Source organism: Dermacentor variabilis, chromosome 2 (genome assembly GCF_050947875.1).
Source record: "Dermacentor variabilis isolate Ectoservices chromosome 2, ASM5094787v1, whole genome shotgun sequence".
NCBI lineage: Eukaryota > Metazoa > Arthropoda > Arachnida > Ixodida > Ixodidae > Dermacentor > Dermacentor variabilis.
This window is the reverse complement of record NC_134569.1, coordinates 53,967,595-53,987,939: the sequence shown is the minus strand read 5'-3', so window position 1 is coordinate 53,987,939 and position 20,345 is coordinate 53,967,595. Positions and strand designations below refer to the sequence as shown.

General features: G+C 47.8%; 1 protein-coding gene across 2 annotated transcripts in view; it reads right to left on the bottom strand.

Moving 5' to 3' along the window:
- The window catches only part of Ncc69 (sodium chloride cotransporter 69), a 151,703-nt gene that overhangs the window by 28,868 nt on the left and 102,490 nt on the right, over nt 1–20,345 (bottom strand). Inside the window, exons 2-12 of one of the 2 annotated variants that reach the window (XM_075680543.1) lie at nt 19,402–19,494; nt 17,278–17,353; nt 15,648–15,743; nt 14,692–14,831; nt 12,494–12,607; nt 10,721–10,832; nt 8,053–8,180; nt 6,149–6,352; nt 5,357–5,464; nt 4,529–4,652; nt 1,772–1,873 (exon numbers count right to left, since the gene is read on the bottom strand). In XM_075680543.1, coding sequence (XP_075536658.1) covers nt 1,772–1,873; nt 4,529–4,652; nt 5,357–5,464; nt 6,149–6,352; nt 8,053–8,180; nt 10,721–10,832; nt 12,494–12,607; nt 14,692–14,831; nt 15,648–15,743; nt 17,278–17,353; nt 19,402–19,494 — 1,297 coding nt within the window. The remainder of the gene's footprint in view (nt 1–1,771; nt 1,874–4,528; nt 4,653–5,356; nt 5,465–6,148; nt 6,353–8,052; nt 8,181–10,720; nt 10,833–12,493; nt 12,608–14,691; nt 14,832–15,647; nt 15,744–17,277; nt 17,354–19,401; nt 19,495–20,345) is intronic. The other variant, XM_075680544.1, reaches the window with a different exon arrangement.

Genomic DNA, 20,345 nt, shown 5'->3' with positions numbered 1-20,345 from the left:
AGCTATGGGTCTTATAGGACTACACACTTTGGCATGTATTTAGTGCGCGCTCTTGTAGTTCAACAATCGTGCAAAACGCCCGATCTCAAGCCGACGGCATTAACTTTATACCGCGACATCAGGTCAAAAATAGACGCTAGCAATAGTACTTTCGTCTGAGCTCGTTCATTGTGCGCTAGATTGGTGATGATGGGTGTTGTGGAACAGGCGCAGGCGTGCAGTTTCATTTCGTATAGATTAGTCGAGCCGCCCAACCGGATAATGGTAGATATTTCTATGGTGCAATGATGAGAACGTGCCAGAGTACATTTGCGAGACTGTTCACCGGCTCGCCATTAGGTTCCAAGTTAATCCCGCGATAAAAGTTAATCCGTCTGGCAGCATCTATCACGCAAATGTTCGCGCCTAGGGCCACTACGCGAACGCGGTAATTAAATTAAGCGCCAAAGCGACATTTCCCAAGGAAACATTAACAGAAAACAAACTAACTTTGCAAGCTTCGGCAATTTTTCTTTTTGCTGCGTTTCAGGCAAGCTTTACCTAACTATGCCCCTCACGTATGGGCGTCCAGAACGTTAAAGAGAACTAGGTCATTTTACCTTTCTTTATTAAATGCACGATTGGATGCGGTGTTGGATAAAACCCCGCCTGATATGCCGGTGAGGTCGTTAAGGCAGGAGCGCTAGGAAAATTTGTACGAAGCGCGCCAGCATCTTTCTTGTACATATTTCTTTGGAAATTCCGGGCGGCGAATAAAACAATATCAAGTTAGATGGCAGCCTGTCAGAAATATAATCACCTGCCTCATAAAGCTTCTTTTTTTTTCTTGCTTGAATATGCGCGAACTCGTTAGAGCCCTAACTCTAGACCTGTATAATTAACGTCCAAAATTGGTTCGGTATGCAAATTGTACTTTCTAGCGCCAAAAAAAGAAAGAAAGAAAAAGGAGAAATGTAGATGCTTAGTTCAGTTTAACCTAGGGGCAGCGCATTTCCAGGCACTTCCGATCAAAAACTTCCTGTGCTGTTGACAGGACCGTAGGTTATAGAGAAAAAGAAATTATCCAAGGAAACACAAGAGAATATTACGACAGAAAAGTACGGGCGCTACGCCATCCATTTGTTTCTTCGTTATTTCTATTTTTCTTCGAATAATATGAAGCGCGAAAGAATACTAGACAAGTCCACCGTACGGCACAACACTTGTCATAACATTGACAAATAGTTCATTGGTTAAGGACTGCCGACTGTTCGGCTAATTGGCGATGCCGTTTGATCATTGCATGTGCTGAGTTGGAGAACGACAACATTTTACGCTCAGCGCAATGATAAATAATTCATCGGGTTTAACGGAGATGCCGTGATGGAAGTGTCAAGAGATAAATTCTGAACACCTGTAAGTTGTGCGAGTTTCGACCACCTGCAGCGTTCTTTAACGCTAAACATAAAACTAAATAGACGAGCCATTCTGCATTCTGTCGCCATCGGTTACGCAGCCGACGCGGACGGCAATCAAATCTGCGACCCATTGGTCTCAGCTGCCGATTACCATGACCACTATACTTGTAAGATTGTCAAATGCCTAATGAGAGGGTTGTCGGGGCCCTGTTGCGCATTCTTTAACAACGAATTTCATACATCGCGCAAATAGTTGGGTGAATACATAAGCTTTGTAAACACATTGGTAAACGCATTAGTAAACACATGAATAACAATTACTGCAAATAGAGTGAAATGCGCGACAAAGAATCTCGCCGTTTACGATGACTCACCCGGAGACTTGGCGTACGAAGCGTGGAAGCAGGAGAAGTTGATGAGCGCGTAGGCAGCCATGAAGAAGTTGGAGATGATGGGCGCAATGGCGTTCAGCTCACCTGCGTCACGCACGAGAGAACAGGCACCACTGTAGATCCGGGTCCGAGAGAACGGGTAGAAACGCCCCACACTTGACGCCGTCCGAGGATGCTATGCTATACTCTGGACTACCACATTTCGCCGTGCTGTCAACTTTGCCATCTCGTCGAACTGGCCCAAAACTCAAAACAGGGCGGAATGTTTCCAACGTGTCGTGAATCCGAGAAAGTCCCGAATGTGTTCCGAGACACTCGTTCGATGGTCGCCACAAGGTTGGTGACTGAAGACTGCAAACCGCTGCAGACACTGGCGTCGCCACCTTTTTGTTCGAGGAACGAATTCCGCGCAGGAACCTCGCAACCTCAGGGGCAGCTATTTGCCGGAAAGTGCCAGAGTGAAAACAAAATTATACAAAAAGGTTTGGGAGCGAGCACTTGAACAAGCGTAAGCAATCAAGAAGTAGTAAATGTGGTCACGTCTGCTTCTTAGTTTTGAGCGTTGTTTTCACATGGGCAAAATGGTTTCTTTTTTTCTGCGCGAATAACAATGATCTGCGTCAGTAGCCAGGTCGTTACATCTTCAAATTGTTTACAGCACAAAAATAAACGTAAACAGAAGCAGAAAGGCACACATGACAATCTCTGCTCCTCTATGCTTGTCTGCTTCTGTTCACGTCCAGCATTTTTGCTGCAAGTAAAATGACCAGTAAAAAAAATCGATTAAATTCTGGTGTTTTACGAGCCACAAACGCGATCTGATTGCAAGGCACGTTGTAATAGAATGGTTTCGGATTGATTTTGGCCACCTAGGTTATTTAACGAGCACCCTATTGCACGGTACGCGAGCGTTAGTTCATTGCACGCACGTCAGAATGCGGCAGCCGCGGCCGAGATCGTACCGGCGACCTCAGGCTCACATGGCACAGACCGCACGAAGAAGAGAACTAAAGCAGTTCGGAGGAACATCAATCACATGTACCAGACGAGAGCAAACGTTTTCTTCGACCACAACACCGAGCGAACTATAAACGAGGATAAAGAACTCAAAGCTAAAACAGCCTCATTTCGAAGATACTCGTGTTAGCAACGTCAAGCAGAGCACACGGTTGCCAACAAATGCATTTCGGTCTGACTGGGACTGTCGAGACCGGCCGAATGGAGGCGGAGCGCACGCGCTTTCTCGGCTAGCGTGGCTCTGGTTTCAAAGGCGGTCGCGTGAGAACGGCGACGCGTGAACTGCGCGTCTCACCCGTCGGGAAGCGCTCCCACGGCTTATGATAATGTGCAAACCGTGGGAGGGCCGCGTTGCGCGCATGCGTATAATGCATGCGATATCCATGGACCGTAATCTGAGAGAAAAGTCGGTAGACTGGAAACTCGAAAAAGAAAAAAATGAGGAGCCGTGTCACCCTGTGGTTGACGCTGCGGTTTACCAGCGAAGCTGCTACAATGGTATAAATTACGTTGGTATAGAGCTTTCTTTCTTACGGGGGTGGGGGGGGTGGGGGAGGGGTATGTAACTGTACATATAGTTGTGCATATGTCATTTATGCGAAATACGAAGAAATATCAGGCGCGCACTACCTCACACACTACGTCATACATCATACACGGAGCTACAGCGGACGGGATTTTACGACGCCGCTCTAAAGACGCAAGTGTACTCGACGAGGCTGCGACGGAGCGCCGTTTAGACGCAGGTGGCCGTTAAACCGAGCATCGACACGAGCGACGATATGCGTTGACCGGGGCGCGGTCCAGAGGAGTGCTCGAAAGAAAACACGTTCGTTTGTAATTTGCGATTGAGCATACTTCCTGGCTAATTAGCTGAAGGAAACTTGGAAGGACTTGAGTTCTATTCTAGCGGGCAAACACGGGGCTCTCCGTTTCCCTCCCGTAGAAGCCCATGTATAGACAGCAGAGGGAAATTCTGTAACATTTACAACTTCACCGTGAACCAACTAAGGCAAGTAAATGAAACTCGGCGTAATGTTAGAGTCGTCTTAGCGGCTAATTGTCACATATTTTGTTTAGGGATAGTGTCGATATAACAAGAGTTACATGCCTTTTCTGTAACCAAACTCCCTCCGTAGATGCCCATGTATTGACAGCAGACGAAAATTCTGTGACGTTAACAACTTCACTGCGAACTAACTAGTTACGACAAGTAAATGGAACTCGGAGTAATGATGGAGTCGTCCTCGCGGCTAATTACAGTATCATTTTTTCTGTGATAGGGACATTACATTGAAAGATACAGAGTACTCGCGAGAAAGTTGGCTTTGCCGCAAGGCGTTTTCTATTCGCCGCGACGATTTTTCCGGAGGGTAGCCCCATAGACAGCTTCGCTGTGAGAAAGAAAACAAAACGAAGAAGACGCAAAGAAAACCGAATCTCCGTTTTAATCAACGTCTAGCTCCCCCCGAGTTGGCATTCTCTACCTCTCTACTTTCAAAGCGAAAAACTCTCTTTGGCTCTTCCGCACGTGGTCGCGCTTTCACCGCCGATACGAAGGCGTCGACGCACACGGCGCATGCAGGCGCGCAGCAGCGCTGCAGGGCGCGTTCGCTGCTCAACGCCAACTGTAAAAGGGGCCGGTAACGTCCTTGCGCCACGTCTCCGTCAAGGATGATAAAGAGTGCGAGCGGGTGAGAAGCGCGCGCGCGCACGACTTACCGATGGCGACGCATCCCAGCGCGATGGCGCAGGCCAGCAGATACCCGCGCCGCGGCTCGTTGCTCTTGCCGTAGCCCTTGGCGAACACCTCGATGTGCGGGAAGATGCGGTCCTTGCACAGCGCCTGCGTCGCGGTCAAACGGGCGTTGTGAAATAAGAGCAGCGACGTCGGCTGCGGAGACGACTGCGACAAGAGTTTCGATCGCTTTCTCGACTTGGATGTGCATCGAAGATGCATCGTGACATCGTCGCACGATCCAGCGGTCACGCGCAGGTGGACAAAAAAAAACAAAAAAAAACGATGACACAAGTGAAAGAAACTGGGGCGTTGTAGGGCGTTCTTCGATCGAACCAAGATCATCGCCAAGCAAAAAGACAAAAAAAGAAAAGCTCGTGAACTCGTACAAGACTTAGGCATACAAAAGCTGCATGATTGCGTATTGGAACCGTCTATCTCTCTGTTATATATTGTGAGATGCAAATGCTTGGTGATCTTTTTCCATGTGAATTAATGGCACGCGCAAGCAGACGGTACCTTCGTTTCGTGCGCCCTTCCTAATAAACTGCAGTTGTTAGACAGCGTTCTTCCTGTGTCCTTCTCCTATCCTGTGGCCATCGTCTTCTGCGCTGATTCAAAGACTGTATTCAATTCCAACTCACCCAGCTTTCTACCTTGTTCTAAATATGGGTCCGTGAGCTGTCAGTTGTAATCATGTTCCGCTAGCGGACCCAAACCTACACGGAGCTTACTATCCTGGCCACGGTTATACCCTCGCGCATGCGCGGTTTGCTCGCAGGCCAGACCCGAGTCCTGCGCGGGACGCTCACCTGGAAGACTTTGGGGGCGCTGACCAAGCTGGCCAAGGCCGAGGAGAGGGTGGCAGCGAATATGCCAGCATACACCAGGGGACCAAAGGCGGATATCAGCTCCATCACCTGCGGCCAGCGAACCACACCCAACTCACACTCTGCTGATACACGCATTGGAACGTTAGCCTCCGCAACGATGAGCGGGGCCTCAGCGTTCGCATAAAACGTGGGCAGCTCCTTGGCAGCACAAAAGATAGTCGATCCACTGGCTCTAGAGTATCGCCAACTGCCATTTTCCTCCTTCCACCCGAACATGCTAAGCAGCCGGCTTGAGGCACGGCTTGGAAAGTGCAGGTATGCTTCAGATGTCACGTGCAATTCACATCGAACTTATATCGCCATCTTATGGCAAAGCCTAAAGCTTGCGTCCGAAATCAACTATAGAAGGGTTACAGAGAAAGCAATTTTCTTTTTGGTAACTGAATACTTGTTTATGAGTGTCATCGTACGTTTTATGGGTGCCTAGCTAAAGTACGTATCTGAAGAATAGATTTTCTTTAGCGGCCTCCACATGTTGTTTGAAGACGAAATCTGTTCAGTTCGCATGAAAAGCAAAGAAAGCAACTTGATGAGCCCGCGACAACCTTGCTTCAATCAACCAAATAATCAAACAATGAATCAATGTGAAATTCTTTATCAATTTTGTTTAACAACTCTATCAAACAAATCAGTATAGTTTGCGCCAAAGCAAAGAGAGCTGTTTAACGAACTTGTGGACCCTTTTAAAGCGCGGACGAATGAATGGCGCACCTGGCTGTCGTTGAGCAGGCCGTACTCGCATCCTCCGGTCAGGGTGCAGTTTCGCACGTCCGCCAAGGTGGTGTCGTTCACCAGCGCCAGCCCGTTGGCCTCGCGCACCGTCACGCAGCCGCACACGACGGCGAAGAACACGTACGAGATGGTCGTCACGATGATGGCCAGGTACGTGCCCTTGGGAATGGACGTCTGGGGGTCCTGCGCGCACACGCGTTTACGCGAGGGTCAGCTTCCGAGCAAAGCTTCGGCGATGGAGTGGGAAGCCCCGAAAACTGAATCGAGGTGACTGTGGAAGGTCGGTTCGCAAAGAGTTGTAGAGAAGTTACCCAAGAATGGGGTGCAAGCTGCAGAGGGCTTAAAGAAAAAAAATAATTAGGCAGAATACATATCCCTGATGTTCGTCCATGTAACCGAAGCTCGTTTTCTCTCTCTCGCGCGCGCGCCTTTTTTTTTTTTCCTGGGCGGTGCACTTAAACGCCACACATCGTATGTACAATGTGCAGATCACGACGCGTCCATGGTTTCGGGTGGTTTCTTTTCTTCTGTTTCCGCGGCGGATCTTCCAAGGGAGCGCCATTTACAACTGAGACAAAGACTCTTCTACAGTCTCTTTTATATGCGTCTGATGACGTTAATTGCCTCTTTCTGGTTGGTTCGTAGTTCGGAGTACATTTTCCCAGTTACCTGCGAAACGCAACTGCCTGTGCTACTGCCGATGGACCCCGTACTGACGATTTCCGCCAGTTTAAATCGCTTTCTTCGATACGCATGCGTCGTAAATAATGTGAGCGACTAACAACACGCGTAGCGCCAAATCTTTAGTCAAACCCCACAGACGACCGGAGCTGATAAGATGTTCATTTGGAGTTAAGCAGGCAGCATGAGTGGTCCAAATTAGGCACTATATTATAAGACGAAACAGGACTATAGGACGGCAGCGTGAACCTACGCAATCGATAAGAGGTTAGAAGACAAAGCGGATACAATATTGCGGGAATGACGCTCAGAAAGTCTCGCTCTAAAGAAATGGCAAACCAGCAATCGCTTGCTCAAAAAAATTATGCGTGGCTCTGCTATCGCAAACACCAGAGACCAGCGGAGCTCGGGGAAGGCCAGTAACGTAGTGCCAAACCGCAAACTTAGTCTAACTTTTGCTGGGATTCGCCCAGCTCCGCTGGTTTCTGGTGTTTACGATAGCAGAGCCACGCATAATTTTTTTTTCACTGCGAGAAAGAGGACCGCCGAAGCCAGCGCGTGGGGGTTTTTATCGAAGAGCAATGACATCACACCACCTGTGTCCCCACCGCGCGCCGCTCGTCCTTTTCCGCTAGGCTCCACCCACCCTTGCCGCGTCGCTATGCTGCGCGATGCTATTTTTATTCTCTGCTTTCGCTCTCTCTCCCCTAGCTCGGCGAAGCTGCGGACGTCAAGAGAAACCCAGCGAGGTTCTAACAGCTCCACTGTAAAAAACAGCCAGCCTCCTCGAAAATGAGACTTCCCAAATGAAGAAAATTTCGATTGGATCCAGGATTCAAATCCGGGACCGCCGCCTGACACTCTTTCTATGAGCGGGCTAAAACATTGCAGATGGCAGGGCGATGACGAACTGATCGACACGTAGAAGCGCTGGATGCCTCATTGTTCCATTCATGTGTGTTGTATTACTTCTTTTTTAATTACCGTTATTATTATAGCAGAAAGTGTTTTTTTAAGCAACGTCTAACCGCAACGATCGCCGACAAGTGCTGCTGCAGCCCAGTGATGGCTGCAGCACACGGAGCGGGGCGCTGCGCTTCCCTCCAAACAACCGAGTTGAGGCGCGCCGCTCAAGCGTCACGATTTTCAACCGAGAGACTTTCACGAAAGCTGACGACAGCAGGCCAGCGGGCGCAACTTACAGCCAGGTCTCCGGATATGTTGGCGCCGGCGAGGATGCCCGTGGCAGCCGGGAAGTAGACGGAGAACACGGTGAAGAAGTTCTCGCCTTCCTGGAAGTTTGGACCGACGTTCTCCAGGGCTGTGGCCGCTGCATATCAAAAAAGGAACGAGAATGTTTGCATCAATGACACGAAAGCATGAAAGAAAAAAAAAAGCATGAAGGAAAGAAATCACGCAGATTTGATTCACGTCTTTAATACAGGTGTTTAAGCGAAACTTTCTCGAATCGTTTCAATTAAATGCTATGCAACAACACTGGACGCTTGCAATTGCCCTCTACTTCCGACTTAAGTAATTATTGCCTACCTGCGCCAAAGCTGTTAAGGAGAGCCCACGCTACGTCTATACTTTGCGAGACACCGGCGCCGTACCCGGAGAACGAGGCGAAGGAACAACCAATGTTGCCGCCGTAGCTCAGTGGCTACGGCTTTGTGCTGCTCAGCTCGAGGTCGCGGGTTCGATCCCGACCGCGCAGGCCGCGTTTCATTGAGGGCGAACTGCAAAAAAGCGCTCGTGTACTTAGATTTAGGGGCGCGCTAAAAAAGAGCTCCGAGTGGTCGAAATCATAGCGGAGCGATCAGATCGTGATTTTGGCACGTAAAACCCCATAACTTAGATTTAGCTTACGGAACATTCCATTGGGCCAACAGTAGCACTCAATGGCGTCCCCAAAGTGCTCTTTCAAGAGTTACCTGCCGTTCCAATGGACAAGCAGGAGCGCTGCGATACAATGGCAGAACAGGAGCAGTTTGACGACGCAGGGGGCAGTTCCGCGCTGCTCCCGCGCGAGAGGCAGAGTGCGAAGGAAGTCGCAAACCCGTCGTATCTTTTTTTTTTTTTTATTTCCATTTGCGCTTCCCTCGTCTGGGTTCAGTGTGTGGCAGCAAATGGCGGCTGAGAAGCGAAGTTCGCGTTGATAATCGTTGCGGGAAGGTGGCCACGTGACACACCTTCACCCAGGCGCCTTCTAGCGCGCACGGATCGTTTCAATTGGACAGCAAGCAGTCGCTCTCTCTGCTCCACTGCTCTGCTCATCTCTGTCCTTCGGCCCCTCGCTCCTGTTGTGACAATGTAATGCGCCATTAGGCAAATCGGCTACGTACACGTCAGGATTGCACTGTCTCCCGGAATCGGCTCACGTTATACAGACCACACCAAAGTGTTTTTTGTGAGGACACGTATACCGCGCACTGGTGTAAGGATCGGCCCCACCGAGTAACACATTGTTGCATAGCTTCTGAGACCGGCCTGCTTTACTATTGCACTGCCTCCGGTATCGGATCAGTTTACTCGGCGATAAACTGAAAGCGACCAGCAGCTCCAAACTCAAGGATTAGGCATAGAAAGCTTAGCATTAAAATCATTGTGATAGGCTGCATCGCTATATCGGAAGATAACTGTGAATACCTCTTTCCGCTTACGCGAGGTGCATTCTGCCGCACCTTCCTTATTTATTCGTATGCTGTCTGCTTTCAATAAAATTTAATTGCGAGTAGCGTATGCACTTGTGACCGTCTTCGTTAATTGTCGAGCAAAGTGTGCGCTTGATTAAACCTGCAAGCCCGAAAGGAAAAGCGAGGATGAAAGAATAATGTAAAAATCCTCTTCATCGAAATCTTCTCCATTTATAACTTCAGTTTATAGTTAAGTTTATACAGACTAGTCGATTACATGGTTATAGTTAACGTGCAGGCCGGTACGAGTAAGTCCACGCAATGAACAAGCGCGAAAAGTAATAGAATTGCCGCACAAGTGTTACGGCTCAAAGGCTCAGTCCCTTAACAGGAGCTAACCCCATTGTCGTTCGGCAAATCGATAAGCAGAAATAACGGACGACGTTTACCAATGGTGGGACACTAAGCAAAAATAGTGTTTCTTCTTTTTTTTTTTTAACGCCACACTGCCATATACTGAAAAGCATCTGGCCATACGGTTAAAACGTACCTTTCTGTCCGAAAACACCATTCTGGACATCATATCAGACATCAGACTGCCATGTTATCTGTGTACAGCCGACACGACTACGCACCTCTTAAAACAAAACAAGAAATGTGGGGTTTAACGTCTCAATACTGGCACAGTGGGTAGCCGCACTATATTGAAAAGTTCTCAGTTAATTTTTACCACCTGGTGTTCGTCAACAAGTGCACACAAAGCACGGCACACCGGCGTTTTTTTTTTTTTTTTTGCATTCCGTCTCCATTTAAATGCGGCTTCGGCGGCATGGGAGTCAAACCCGCGACCTCGGGTCAGCAGCTGAACGCCGTAAAGGCACTGCGCCACCGCACCTCAGGCATGATTCGTGGGTTGTTCCTGTGAGAGGGCGAATCGAACACTCCTGCCAAGTGCTAACGGTATGTTTGCCAGAAGACGACTTCCAAGTTCTAAAGACAAGATGCGATGCTGCATTTACATTTGCGAAGATCCTCTCGCCACGGTCAAGTGGCAAAGACATACTCGTAGGTAGTGAAGAAACTTTAGCCCGACGTATACGTATTACATTTACAGCGTTACCACGCTTCTAAGGAGGATTTCCTTCTTTTTTTTTTCCCCCTCATCGACAAATGAGTCGAGATTGCCTCACGAGTCGCCAGTCCATCGAAGCGCTGAGCGTGAGCGTGTACTTACTGGACCATCCGAAGTAGCCCTTGGACTGCTCAACCAAGCTTGGGGGAATCGCGGCTCCGACAAGGAAGTCCGCCATGGCTACCAGGAGAATGACCAGAAGCACCATCTGGGCCTGCGATCAACCACACAGCGCGCACGGGGCACGCGACGCGGTTAGCACACCGACCGATTGCCTCCAATCGGCAGATATTCCACGAACGTTGTCATAAATAAAGAAACATGCTCTTCCATCAGAACATCGAAGTAAAAAAAAAAATGCGGCAGATTCAACGCACTCTGTTGGAATCTAAATACAGCGAAGCTTCGTTTGAATGCACAAAGGAGTGCTAAAGCATGTGTTAGCTTCTGTGTTGTCGAAGTGTCGGTGCAAGGTCATCCCGAAGGCCCTCGCCCAAACACGATCCACGTTACAAGCTGTCCAAACTGAGCCCCTCCGCATCTGCTCGGGTGCGCGCACGCATGAGCCCTTGCGCACCACTGCTAAGCAAGGTGATACCCGGGAGCGATCATCCCGAAGAGCTATACAGTTATCGTTGGCCCGATGGATGTATAAGTGTGAGCGTGGGCTACCGGTTGGAGCATCGGGATGCTGCGCTGTTGCCTAGGTTCGATCCCATCATGGGGCACGTAATTCATTTTTATTTATTTTTGTTTTCAGCAAAGATATCCGCCATGACATATGCAGCAGCCAGCAGCCAGGGTTGTAAAAACCCGGGAGGAGGTTTGCAAAGAGCCTTCGATTTAGAAACGTGTAAAGTTACCACCCGGAGATCAGAGTTCACGAAATCACGAAATTTCACTTCGCAAACGTTTGTGAGTTAACTTCTGCGGCACAGAGTGATAGTGACCGTCGTTCTCAATCGGTGGATATGCGTTCATGTCACCGGCAGGAACGCGCGGAAGAGATTTTATAAAAAAAAATTAAAACGCTACGTCGGACGGCAACGGAAATCGTGCGTTACCTTCCGACAGAGGTGATACGTTCCCAAATTTCGCGACGTGCCCCCCAGCATAGGTCACGAAAAATTTTTCGTTTCAACTGCGCCGGGAACGTGCTTTGTAACTTTACACACACGTCTGCAGCCAATGCATGGGGCAAATAATGAAGGAGGTGTAAACTTAGCGTCGAATGTGTCGAAGAAGTAGAAGGGCTTGCTTAGAGCCTAGTTGGTGCTATGTGACATAAGTATGAGCGCAAAAGAAAAGCAGAAGAAACACTGCACGAAATAAAAAGGGGATGGACACTGGACAAGCGCTACTCGGAACTGTTTATTCCACAACATCGTCATGAAATAGACACACATGGTACGCTCATGCGCAGATGTGTTATTGAAAAATTAAAAAGTGATAAAGAAAGGCTCGACCATTTGACATATCGCTCGAGGAAACGGATTTATTTCGTGCAGAAAGAAACAGAAGGCTCGCTGACGGCAATCCCCCCCCCCCTCTTTCTTGACGTGGAGTCCGTCCAGTAACCCTTTCCTTATCTTTCTATCGTGCCGTGTTTGTCTTTTGCTGCTGCTGCTGGCTGTTGTTTTTGTTGCTTTACTGTCGTTATCGCTCTTATCTCGCGGTTGCCGACGACATGCCAAAGGAATTAATAATGGCTACAGGACAGAAGTTCTGCGCGGCGAGGCCGGCATAGACGGCCAAGCAGGGTGAGTTAACAGGCGGCCCGTGAAACGTTCAAACCTCAGTGCACGCAGAATAGGAAGGAGCTGCACTGCGAGAACGACGAAAGCCCGCACCTTGGCGCTTCCAGTGCACGCTCACCTTGGACTCCCACTCGGTGCCGATGATGGCGATTCCCAGCAGGCAGATGACGGTGACACCGCTCACTATGCGAACGTCGTTGAGGCCGCCGTCCACGATGAAGGTGCCTTGTTGCTGCGGCAGGTGAAGGGACGAGTAATAAGTTTGACTGTTTCGGAACAGCGCCAGCGCACCCACTCGGGTTACGACCCGTGCGCCGCAGCGCCAACCCTGAGGTACGCTGTGAAGCATGGCGCGACGGACTGGTTCAGAGCGCTGAAGGGCAAACGCGAACTGCCGCGGTGACACAAAAATTTGTAAAACAAATCTAATCTTTCCAGGAAATCAATTGAAGCCGCTTTTTAGGCCGAATTAATAACGCGTCTCCAAAACAGGCCTCCTACTGTTTAAAAAAAAAATCATCATGCTTCGAAAGGCGCCATCGTATCATTCTACGCAATGTTCGTTTCAATACTATATCCGACAGGCGTTGAATACTATATCCGACAGATCGCTCACGTTAGCAAGAACCCCAGCGCAGCGTGAACAACGTAAAGCTAACTCAGAGTGACGAGGGAACGAAAAAGTGTACTCAGCAATTTTTGGTTACGTGACGAAACTGCCCCAAGCAGGACCGCAGGTTTTGTCTCTCCGTGTCTTTGGCATGTAACGAACAGCAGCGCATATTAATTATGGTGACGGAGCCTTTAATGCTATTCGGCCTATCTCCTAAAGCACTCTTGAGGAGATTTATGTCAACAAGGGAACCTTACGCAAGGCCAGAACAGTAAGTGTGCATATGCGAACAAGGTGATTTTTTTTTTCTTCTAGGCTAGGCGTAAACCAACCGCTCCCCGCTAACAGAAAGGCCCGGATGTCTTGAGCTGTCACGTGGTGAGAGGAGGACCAGTGCCCACTGAAGACTTCCCGCATTACGTCATGGCTCAAAGTGAGCAATGGTGTCGTCGCGTATTCAAAGTGATGCCTAAATTGCGTCGTTTTCCGTCGAGCTTTTTAGTTACCGTACAGTATGAATGACTGGCTTCTTATTCTTCCTCGTCTAACATTCCAGAAGCAGTAAGTGGTGCGAGATAAGCGACAGGAAGCTGTCAGTAAAAGGCAACCAATCACATTAGCTCTCAAATCACGCCGGCACATCATTACTCGTGAACGTAAGGTGTCTTCCGATTTGCCGCAAAATAGAGTGTGGCATCCGTAGCGTGTGCGGTAGAGTGCAGAACGTGCGATAGTGCAGGAATGAGAATCGATATTGACTGGCGGAGCTAAGCTCACAAGCAACACAAGCGCTAAAAGAGACGCCGTCAAGGGTACGCTCCGGATTAAGTTTGAGCACCTGTAAATCTGAATGCACCAACAAATGATTGTGCATTCCACACACATTGAAATGAAGTCCCTCCCCGCTGTCGGGTGTCGAATCCACGGCCATGTCTTTGGCCAGCAGTTCGACAAAACAACCGAGAAACCACGGCTGGCAATGAGCATCGTGTAATTGCGGCACAAGAAGGGGCACCACAGCCCGCATCCGCAAATAGATGTAACATATGTGCAACGATCAACTCTGAATGTCACTGCAACAGCCACAGTGTCGTGTATGCACGTAAAGAGCTGTCGTCCCCTCATCGCGCACGCGGAGCACGGTTAGCGCACGCGTCACGTTAACGTCTCCTCAGAACCAGCACTGTAGTAAGTTCCAGTCGCCCCATCACGTATTACGCCCCACTGCGGCATACATTGACGTTCTGTTGATTTTACTAGGAGCACAGGCGTGCGAAACTGCAACGGATACCACGTCCCATTGAATGAGTCAGTTAAACGCTGGCTGATCGTCATCGCTTTCGCAGAATAAAAAAAATTATCACTCGTCTGCACACACCCCGTAAATAATTAAACCAAATGTTAGAAACCAGCCCTCATCAATCATTTCACCCAGCAATCATTACGAGCATTACAATTATTAAATATTTTCCTTTAATATATACGAAGAACTCCAAGAGCAACTAAAGAAAAGGTCACAAGAGTACTAATCCATTCCCTAATTGTGACCAGAAGGCGAATAAGCAATAACGTTATCAGGAACACCACTCCGGCAAACTTATTGCGCTTCTTATTGCACAATATTGCACGTCATATTGCAAACTTATTGCACGTCTCCTTGCGTCAGCAAGGAGACATGCAAGGCGGCCAGCTTTTTCACTCACCTTGCACAAGTCTCGGACGGTCTCAGAGAAGCCGACCACGTAGAGGGCTATGGCTACCGCGTTGGCTAGAGAGAAGATGAGGCCGATAGAGCCGCCAAACTCGGGCCCCAAACTTCGAGATATCATGTAGTACGTCCCTCCTGCGAACACAAAACAAGCGTGTGAAGCCACTATTTTTTATGTCACTGTCGTGTGCACTGCCGAGTGACAGGCGGATTATATACCCTCTCACACACACATAAAGCACATATATTTAGGCGCAGTATAGAAAGCTTGTAGACGTCTTCCTGTGAAGTCTATAAAACGCCTACACAAATCCTACAGCTTTACAATTTTTGTCAACTAATGTCCGTGCACACTTTCTACAAACATCCGACTTGAATGCCTATGGATTACAATTCAATTCTACTGAAAAAAATAATTCATGTTACAAATTTTTGTCCATTGAATGTCTGTAAACTTTATATGGTCACAAGGAGGAGTTTATAAGACGGCATATCAGTTTACCCGACGCCTATAGGGAGTCTGTAGACTCAATATTGACTTCTATAACGACCGAAATTGGCAACCGGAACTATTCGTAAACTCTTTAGCAGCGCTTATCAGTGCAAACTGCAACCGGTGGAAGATCACATTCAGGGAAAATTGTCATCCGTATGGCTGTAGCGGAACGTTAGATTGGTAGCACATAAATAAACAAAAGAGTGTCATCCGTGTGACTGTAGCGGAATACTAGATTGATAGCACAGACATAAAAAAATAAGAATTAAGAAAATGCTATATAAGTAAAAATTCCTGCTACAGGAATGTGTCGAGTGACTGCACGACCACATTCACATACAGTCAACATAGTTCGGTTACCGCTCGCGTCGCCCGCAAGTCATTGCTTTCGGCACTACTTGAGTGTTGGCGTGACGGGAAAGATACAAGTTCGTTAATACACAGTGGGCGCTCACCTCCACGCACTTCGCCGTTAGTACAGATGGCCGACATGGAGAGCGTCGTAAGCATTGTCACGATAGAGGCGAGGATGACGATGGCGGAGCCCAGGCCTGCACGGAGGAGCGGAGAGAGACGATAAGTTATCGAAGTAGTGAGCAGGAAGTTTAATCTGGATAGAAACCATTTGAGAGGTTATTTTAGGAAGAATGTGTACTGCTACATCTCCACATTGCTACACTGAACTGGTATCATGTATCACTTAATTTCTGCGCACTTCTTTTGAAACAAACAATGCAGAAATCATCGCCCAGGTGTATAGACAAAAATAAAGGCACCGGACGCCTAAAACATTGCTGCAGCGAACACTGGAGCAGGGGCACTATCCTGTTTTACATAACCTGCCATACTCACGAGCGATGGCACGATGGGAGTAAGGCTTTGTAGGACTAAGAACTAAGGTAGGTCAGGGAAAGGGTCTGCGACGAAGTTCCATTTAGAGGCAGTACACGTATTACGTGGGACTTCCTCATGAGCCATCGATGGCGTCCACCCGCTTGTTCGTAATTTCGCTGCGCTCCATTTTGACGAGTAAGAAGTCAATGCCACTTAGTGCTTAGTTGTCTTCGGATTTTTTGTCCCCGCACTGGGCGACGAAGTGCTTCTCCCAACCGCGTCCAAAGCCAACGGGTCGGCGAAGACAGAAGCCCTCGAATGGTCACGCGGCGGCTACCTCTCCATGCGAGTCCGTCCCACGGAGACGAGTCCCGACAAGGCGAAAACGCGGTGACCGCTGCCACTTGGGTTTTGCCCCTGCCTAGCGCGGATCACCCAGACGTGCGTACGGGCTTTCCTCCCGTTTCTTTCTAGGATAGGAAAGAACTAAACCTTATTTGTCCAACGGTTATTGCTGTTGGTGCCCGGGGCTAGGCTGCCAGGGGTCCGTCGCCCGAGGAAAATCTTCCGAGATCCTCGGCAACGGCCCTGGCCCGCTGGACGGCCCACTCCTGGTCTTCGGGTGCCTCGCTGAGGAGAGCGGCCTGCCATCTCTCAGCGAGGCGCCCCGCTTCAGAGGGTCGTGCTGTTGTCTTCCCCCTTCCTCTTGAAAAGCCGTTTCTTTTGAAACCGTAAGCGCCTGACTGATTCAGTATTCCTAAGACTGCGCGCGCATTACCGACACGTGAACATGTTGCACGGGCGCCGCTTCAAACGGAAGCGTCTCTTACACAAGTCCCGGGAGGGGCATCTTGTCGTGTTGTCCCCGCGCCTTCCCTCGTGTTTCCAATAGGCGACACACCCACTCTCAGGAAGCCTGTGCGCGTCTCAAGAGACCTCCCGTCGTCATTGCACAAATGCTGGCTCGCCATACTTCAATCCCTTACAATAGGCGACATCGGGCCCATCTCGTGTTTAAATATAGAAGCCCACACATGGGCTCCCGAACGTAACTTTTGCTACGATGACGTGTTCAACGAGTGAAATCGTCGTCTTTCGAAAAGGCGTCGTGCCATCAAGCAATGTTTAAACCGGACAAAAAACTGTGCGCGCCTCTCGGGGCTGTATGTGGTACAAGGCACGAAGCTCACGGGCGTCGCCAAGAGAACACGGTCGGAAGTTTATTCTGCAGTGAAAGCAACTGAATCGTACCGATTCCAGCTTGCCCCACCACCCAGGAAAGCCGCAGGAACAGGATGACACCCCAGATGTTGAGCAGACATCGCACCTGCATTGCCGGAAAGAAAAAAAGAAGCACCCATTAGGAGTCGTCGAGGACAAAGCGAAACAGGACACCACTGCTACCATTTCTTTTTTTCACGCTAAGGTTCCACAAAAACAACGAACGTTGTCCTACAAAATCCGCTACTAGCTTTATCAATTCGCTAAGAAGAACCTCAATGGCAAGATGCAACATGCATACTGAAGCGTCAGAAATTTGGGAGCTAGGTATGCGGCTATGATTCACTACTAAAGTAAACTCGCATATATTTTTTTAGCCATCAGAACTTCTACGTTTCTTCATTTATTGCGTGAAATATGATGCGACACACTAACTAAACATTTATCGATAAAAAATTATTTCCCGCACCTTGGTAACAAAACTTGGCTGTAATCGACGCTACAGTGATAATTTTATGTTTCCTACAGTTGACTACACTATGCATAGAATATACGAGTACGGTCTGACGCTTATGACGTCGGAATGAAGTGTTTCATTGAAATCATATATAATAAATCAAGACGCATTGTGGAAAAAATCATCATGAACAGACATTCCAATTTAATGAATACAAACACTGAAAAATAGAGTCGCATTTTACTCTTGCAGAGAGCCAGCAGGTGTGCGTGCGCGTGTGTGTTTATGTGTGCATAACAGGAAAAATGCATATAAAAACATAACGTTAGCTATACAGATGTCATCTCGAGACATTGATTCAGCAGACAGAAAATAAAACAAAAATTCACGTGGAAACTGTAGAATGATTAAAGCGACTACTCGAGTCCCACTGCTGCTACCGCACCATGTTTTACCGCATCAATCTCGCTTGAATACGTGTCACTCCATTATTTAAACAAATTACTTCTGCGGTGTCCAGCAAGCTGCGGAAAGATTCGTAAAAGGAAACGTTGCCAACAAGGAAGCTCAAACGGGTTTTACTAGAAAGTGTGAGTCGCATAGACTATTCCCAGATATCACTTTGCCGATTCTCCACTACCGATCTGCGCCATTTCTCAAGTTTAGCCTATTCGTTTAATTTTATTCCCTTGCCTCACGAGCCTAGCTAAAGGTAATCTGAGGTACATTAGCCCTGTGATGCCTAACGTATACCATAATAGGCCAAGCTTAAAACACACACAGCGCTGACTTACAACAACAAAGTTATTGGAAGTCAGTGCTGTGTTTCTCTTTCTTCGTTTGTCCCTGTCTCTCGCACTGTTGTTATTTTAAAAGATGAACCACCAAGGTGCCCAAGTCTCTACGCTTAACGCCACGCTGTTTTGATAGCTCAAAATTTTGATTTAAGCACGGTAAACTTAAAGGATAGCCTGTAGTTGCAGTTTTGATACGACTGAGTGAGTTTTCAGTTCTTCATAGTTCAGTAAACCGATTACAAAGTATCTATTATTACACTTAATTAAATTCTACATGAAATACTATTTCTTTCGTTTGTTTTACCTCTGTACAATTGCAATCTCCATGGCTAGAAATGAAGGTGAATAAATTGTTCGATAGTTGTCCTTGGTGTGCAATGGAACAGTGTTTCGACATTACAGTGTTAACGTTCAGGAAACTCGATTACGTTAATTTATTCAGTGATCTCTAACTTACGAATTCCCTTTTACGTATCTTGCGCACGTTTCTCTTGTCGACGCCTTCCGGTGACCCTGATCGCCTGAGAGGGCTATCCCCAGAAATGTTTGTTGCTATTGTTGTTTCATGTCATTTAGCTAGGTACCACTCGCCTGGACATGAAAGGTCACACCATTTAATGTTGTTTTGTTCGTTCTACGTTTGCGACACACAAACACACGCGCGCGCACGAACACAAATGGCGTCGAACGCGTTAGTGTACGTGCGACAAGCTGCGCAGCCAGGGGCAAACGGAGTAGTATTCTTTTAAACTGCTTAACGACACTGGCTGCAGTCCAACGCTGGATGAAGCGAGACGTAAACACTTCCTGGGAGAAACAGTACAATGCGTCCGCGCTCATATCTGAGGAGGTATATGGAGAAGGAAGAGAACAGAATGGGCCTCCTGCGAGCGTACTCACAAACACTCCCTGGATCCATCCCAGCTTGACGGCTCCCTTGCCCTTGATGACCACCTCGTCGGCAGTGTTGCGCGCGGACTTCTCCAGTGACTGCTGCGCACAAGACAAGGTGAAAGGCAAACGGTCAGGACCAACCGAAGTCGATAACGGTGCGAGACCATCAAAAAAAGAAATCACGTGGTTAGTCCACCATTTAAGTAACCAATGATATCCGAACACAAGCCTCAAAGCACTGCATATGCGCACTTCGTGGCTTTGTTTCAGTTTCTTTATTATTATTATTATTATTATTATTATTATTATTATTATTATTATTATTATTATTATTATTATTATTATTATTATTATTATTATTATTATTATTTGTGGGGGAGGGAGAATCATCGCAGGCCTGGGCTCGTAGGCTCCTGCCCATTCATTTATTTATTTATTTATTTATTTATTTATTTATTTATTTATTTATTTATTTTTATTGATGAAGCTTACCTAGCAAGGCGTGATGTAAAGATGATGCGAGTAATTTCCCATAAATTTATTGTGCAGCCAGGCTTACTGCATCCGAGAACGCGCTTTTAGTAGCATTTTGCACGCGTTTCTGGACATTAACCACGAAGTCACCAGGGAGAAGCGCCATCCATGCTCACGGAGAAGCATACTAGTGAAAGGAACACAGTTGGAGGAGCCCATCTTAGAAGCATCAGACTCAGGGTCTGGCTTAAAGAAAACTGAGACCACGCGTGACTGTGTGTAGCATCCGGAGACATCTGTCAAATGCCGTGCAAGTATTCGCGCGGATAATGACATGCAGAAAGAAACAAAATAAAAAACAACTACTAAGAGAAAAGAAGGCAGATGAGACGACGCTATTCTTGTTTGCATTTTTGTTTGTCTTACTGTAATATTATTCTTTATCCTTCTTTGTCTTACTATTCGATTATTAATTC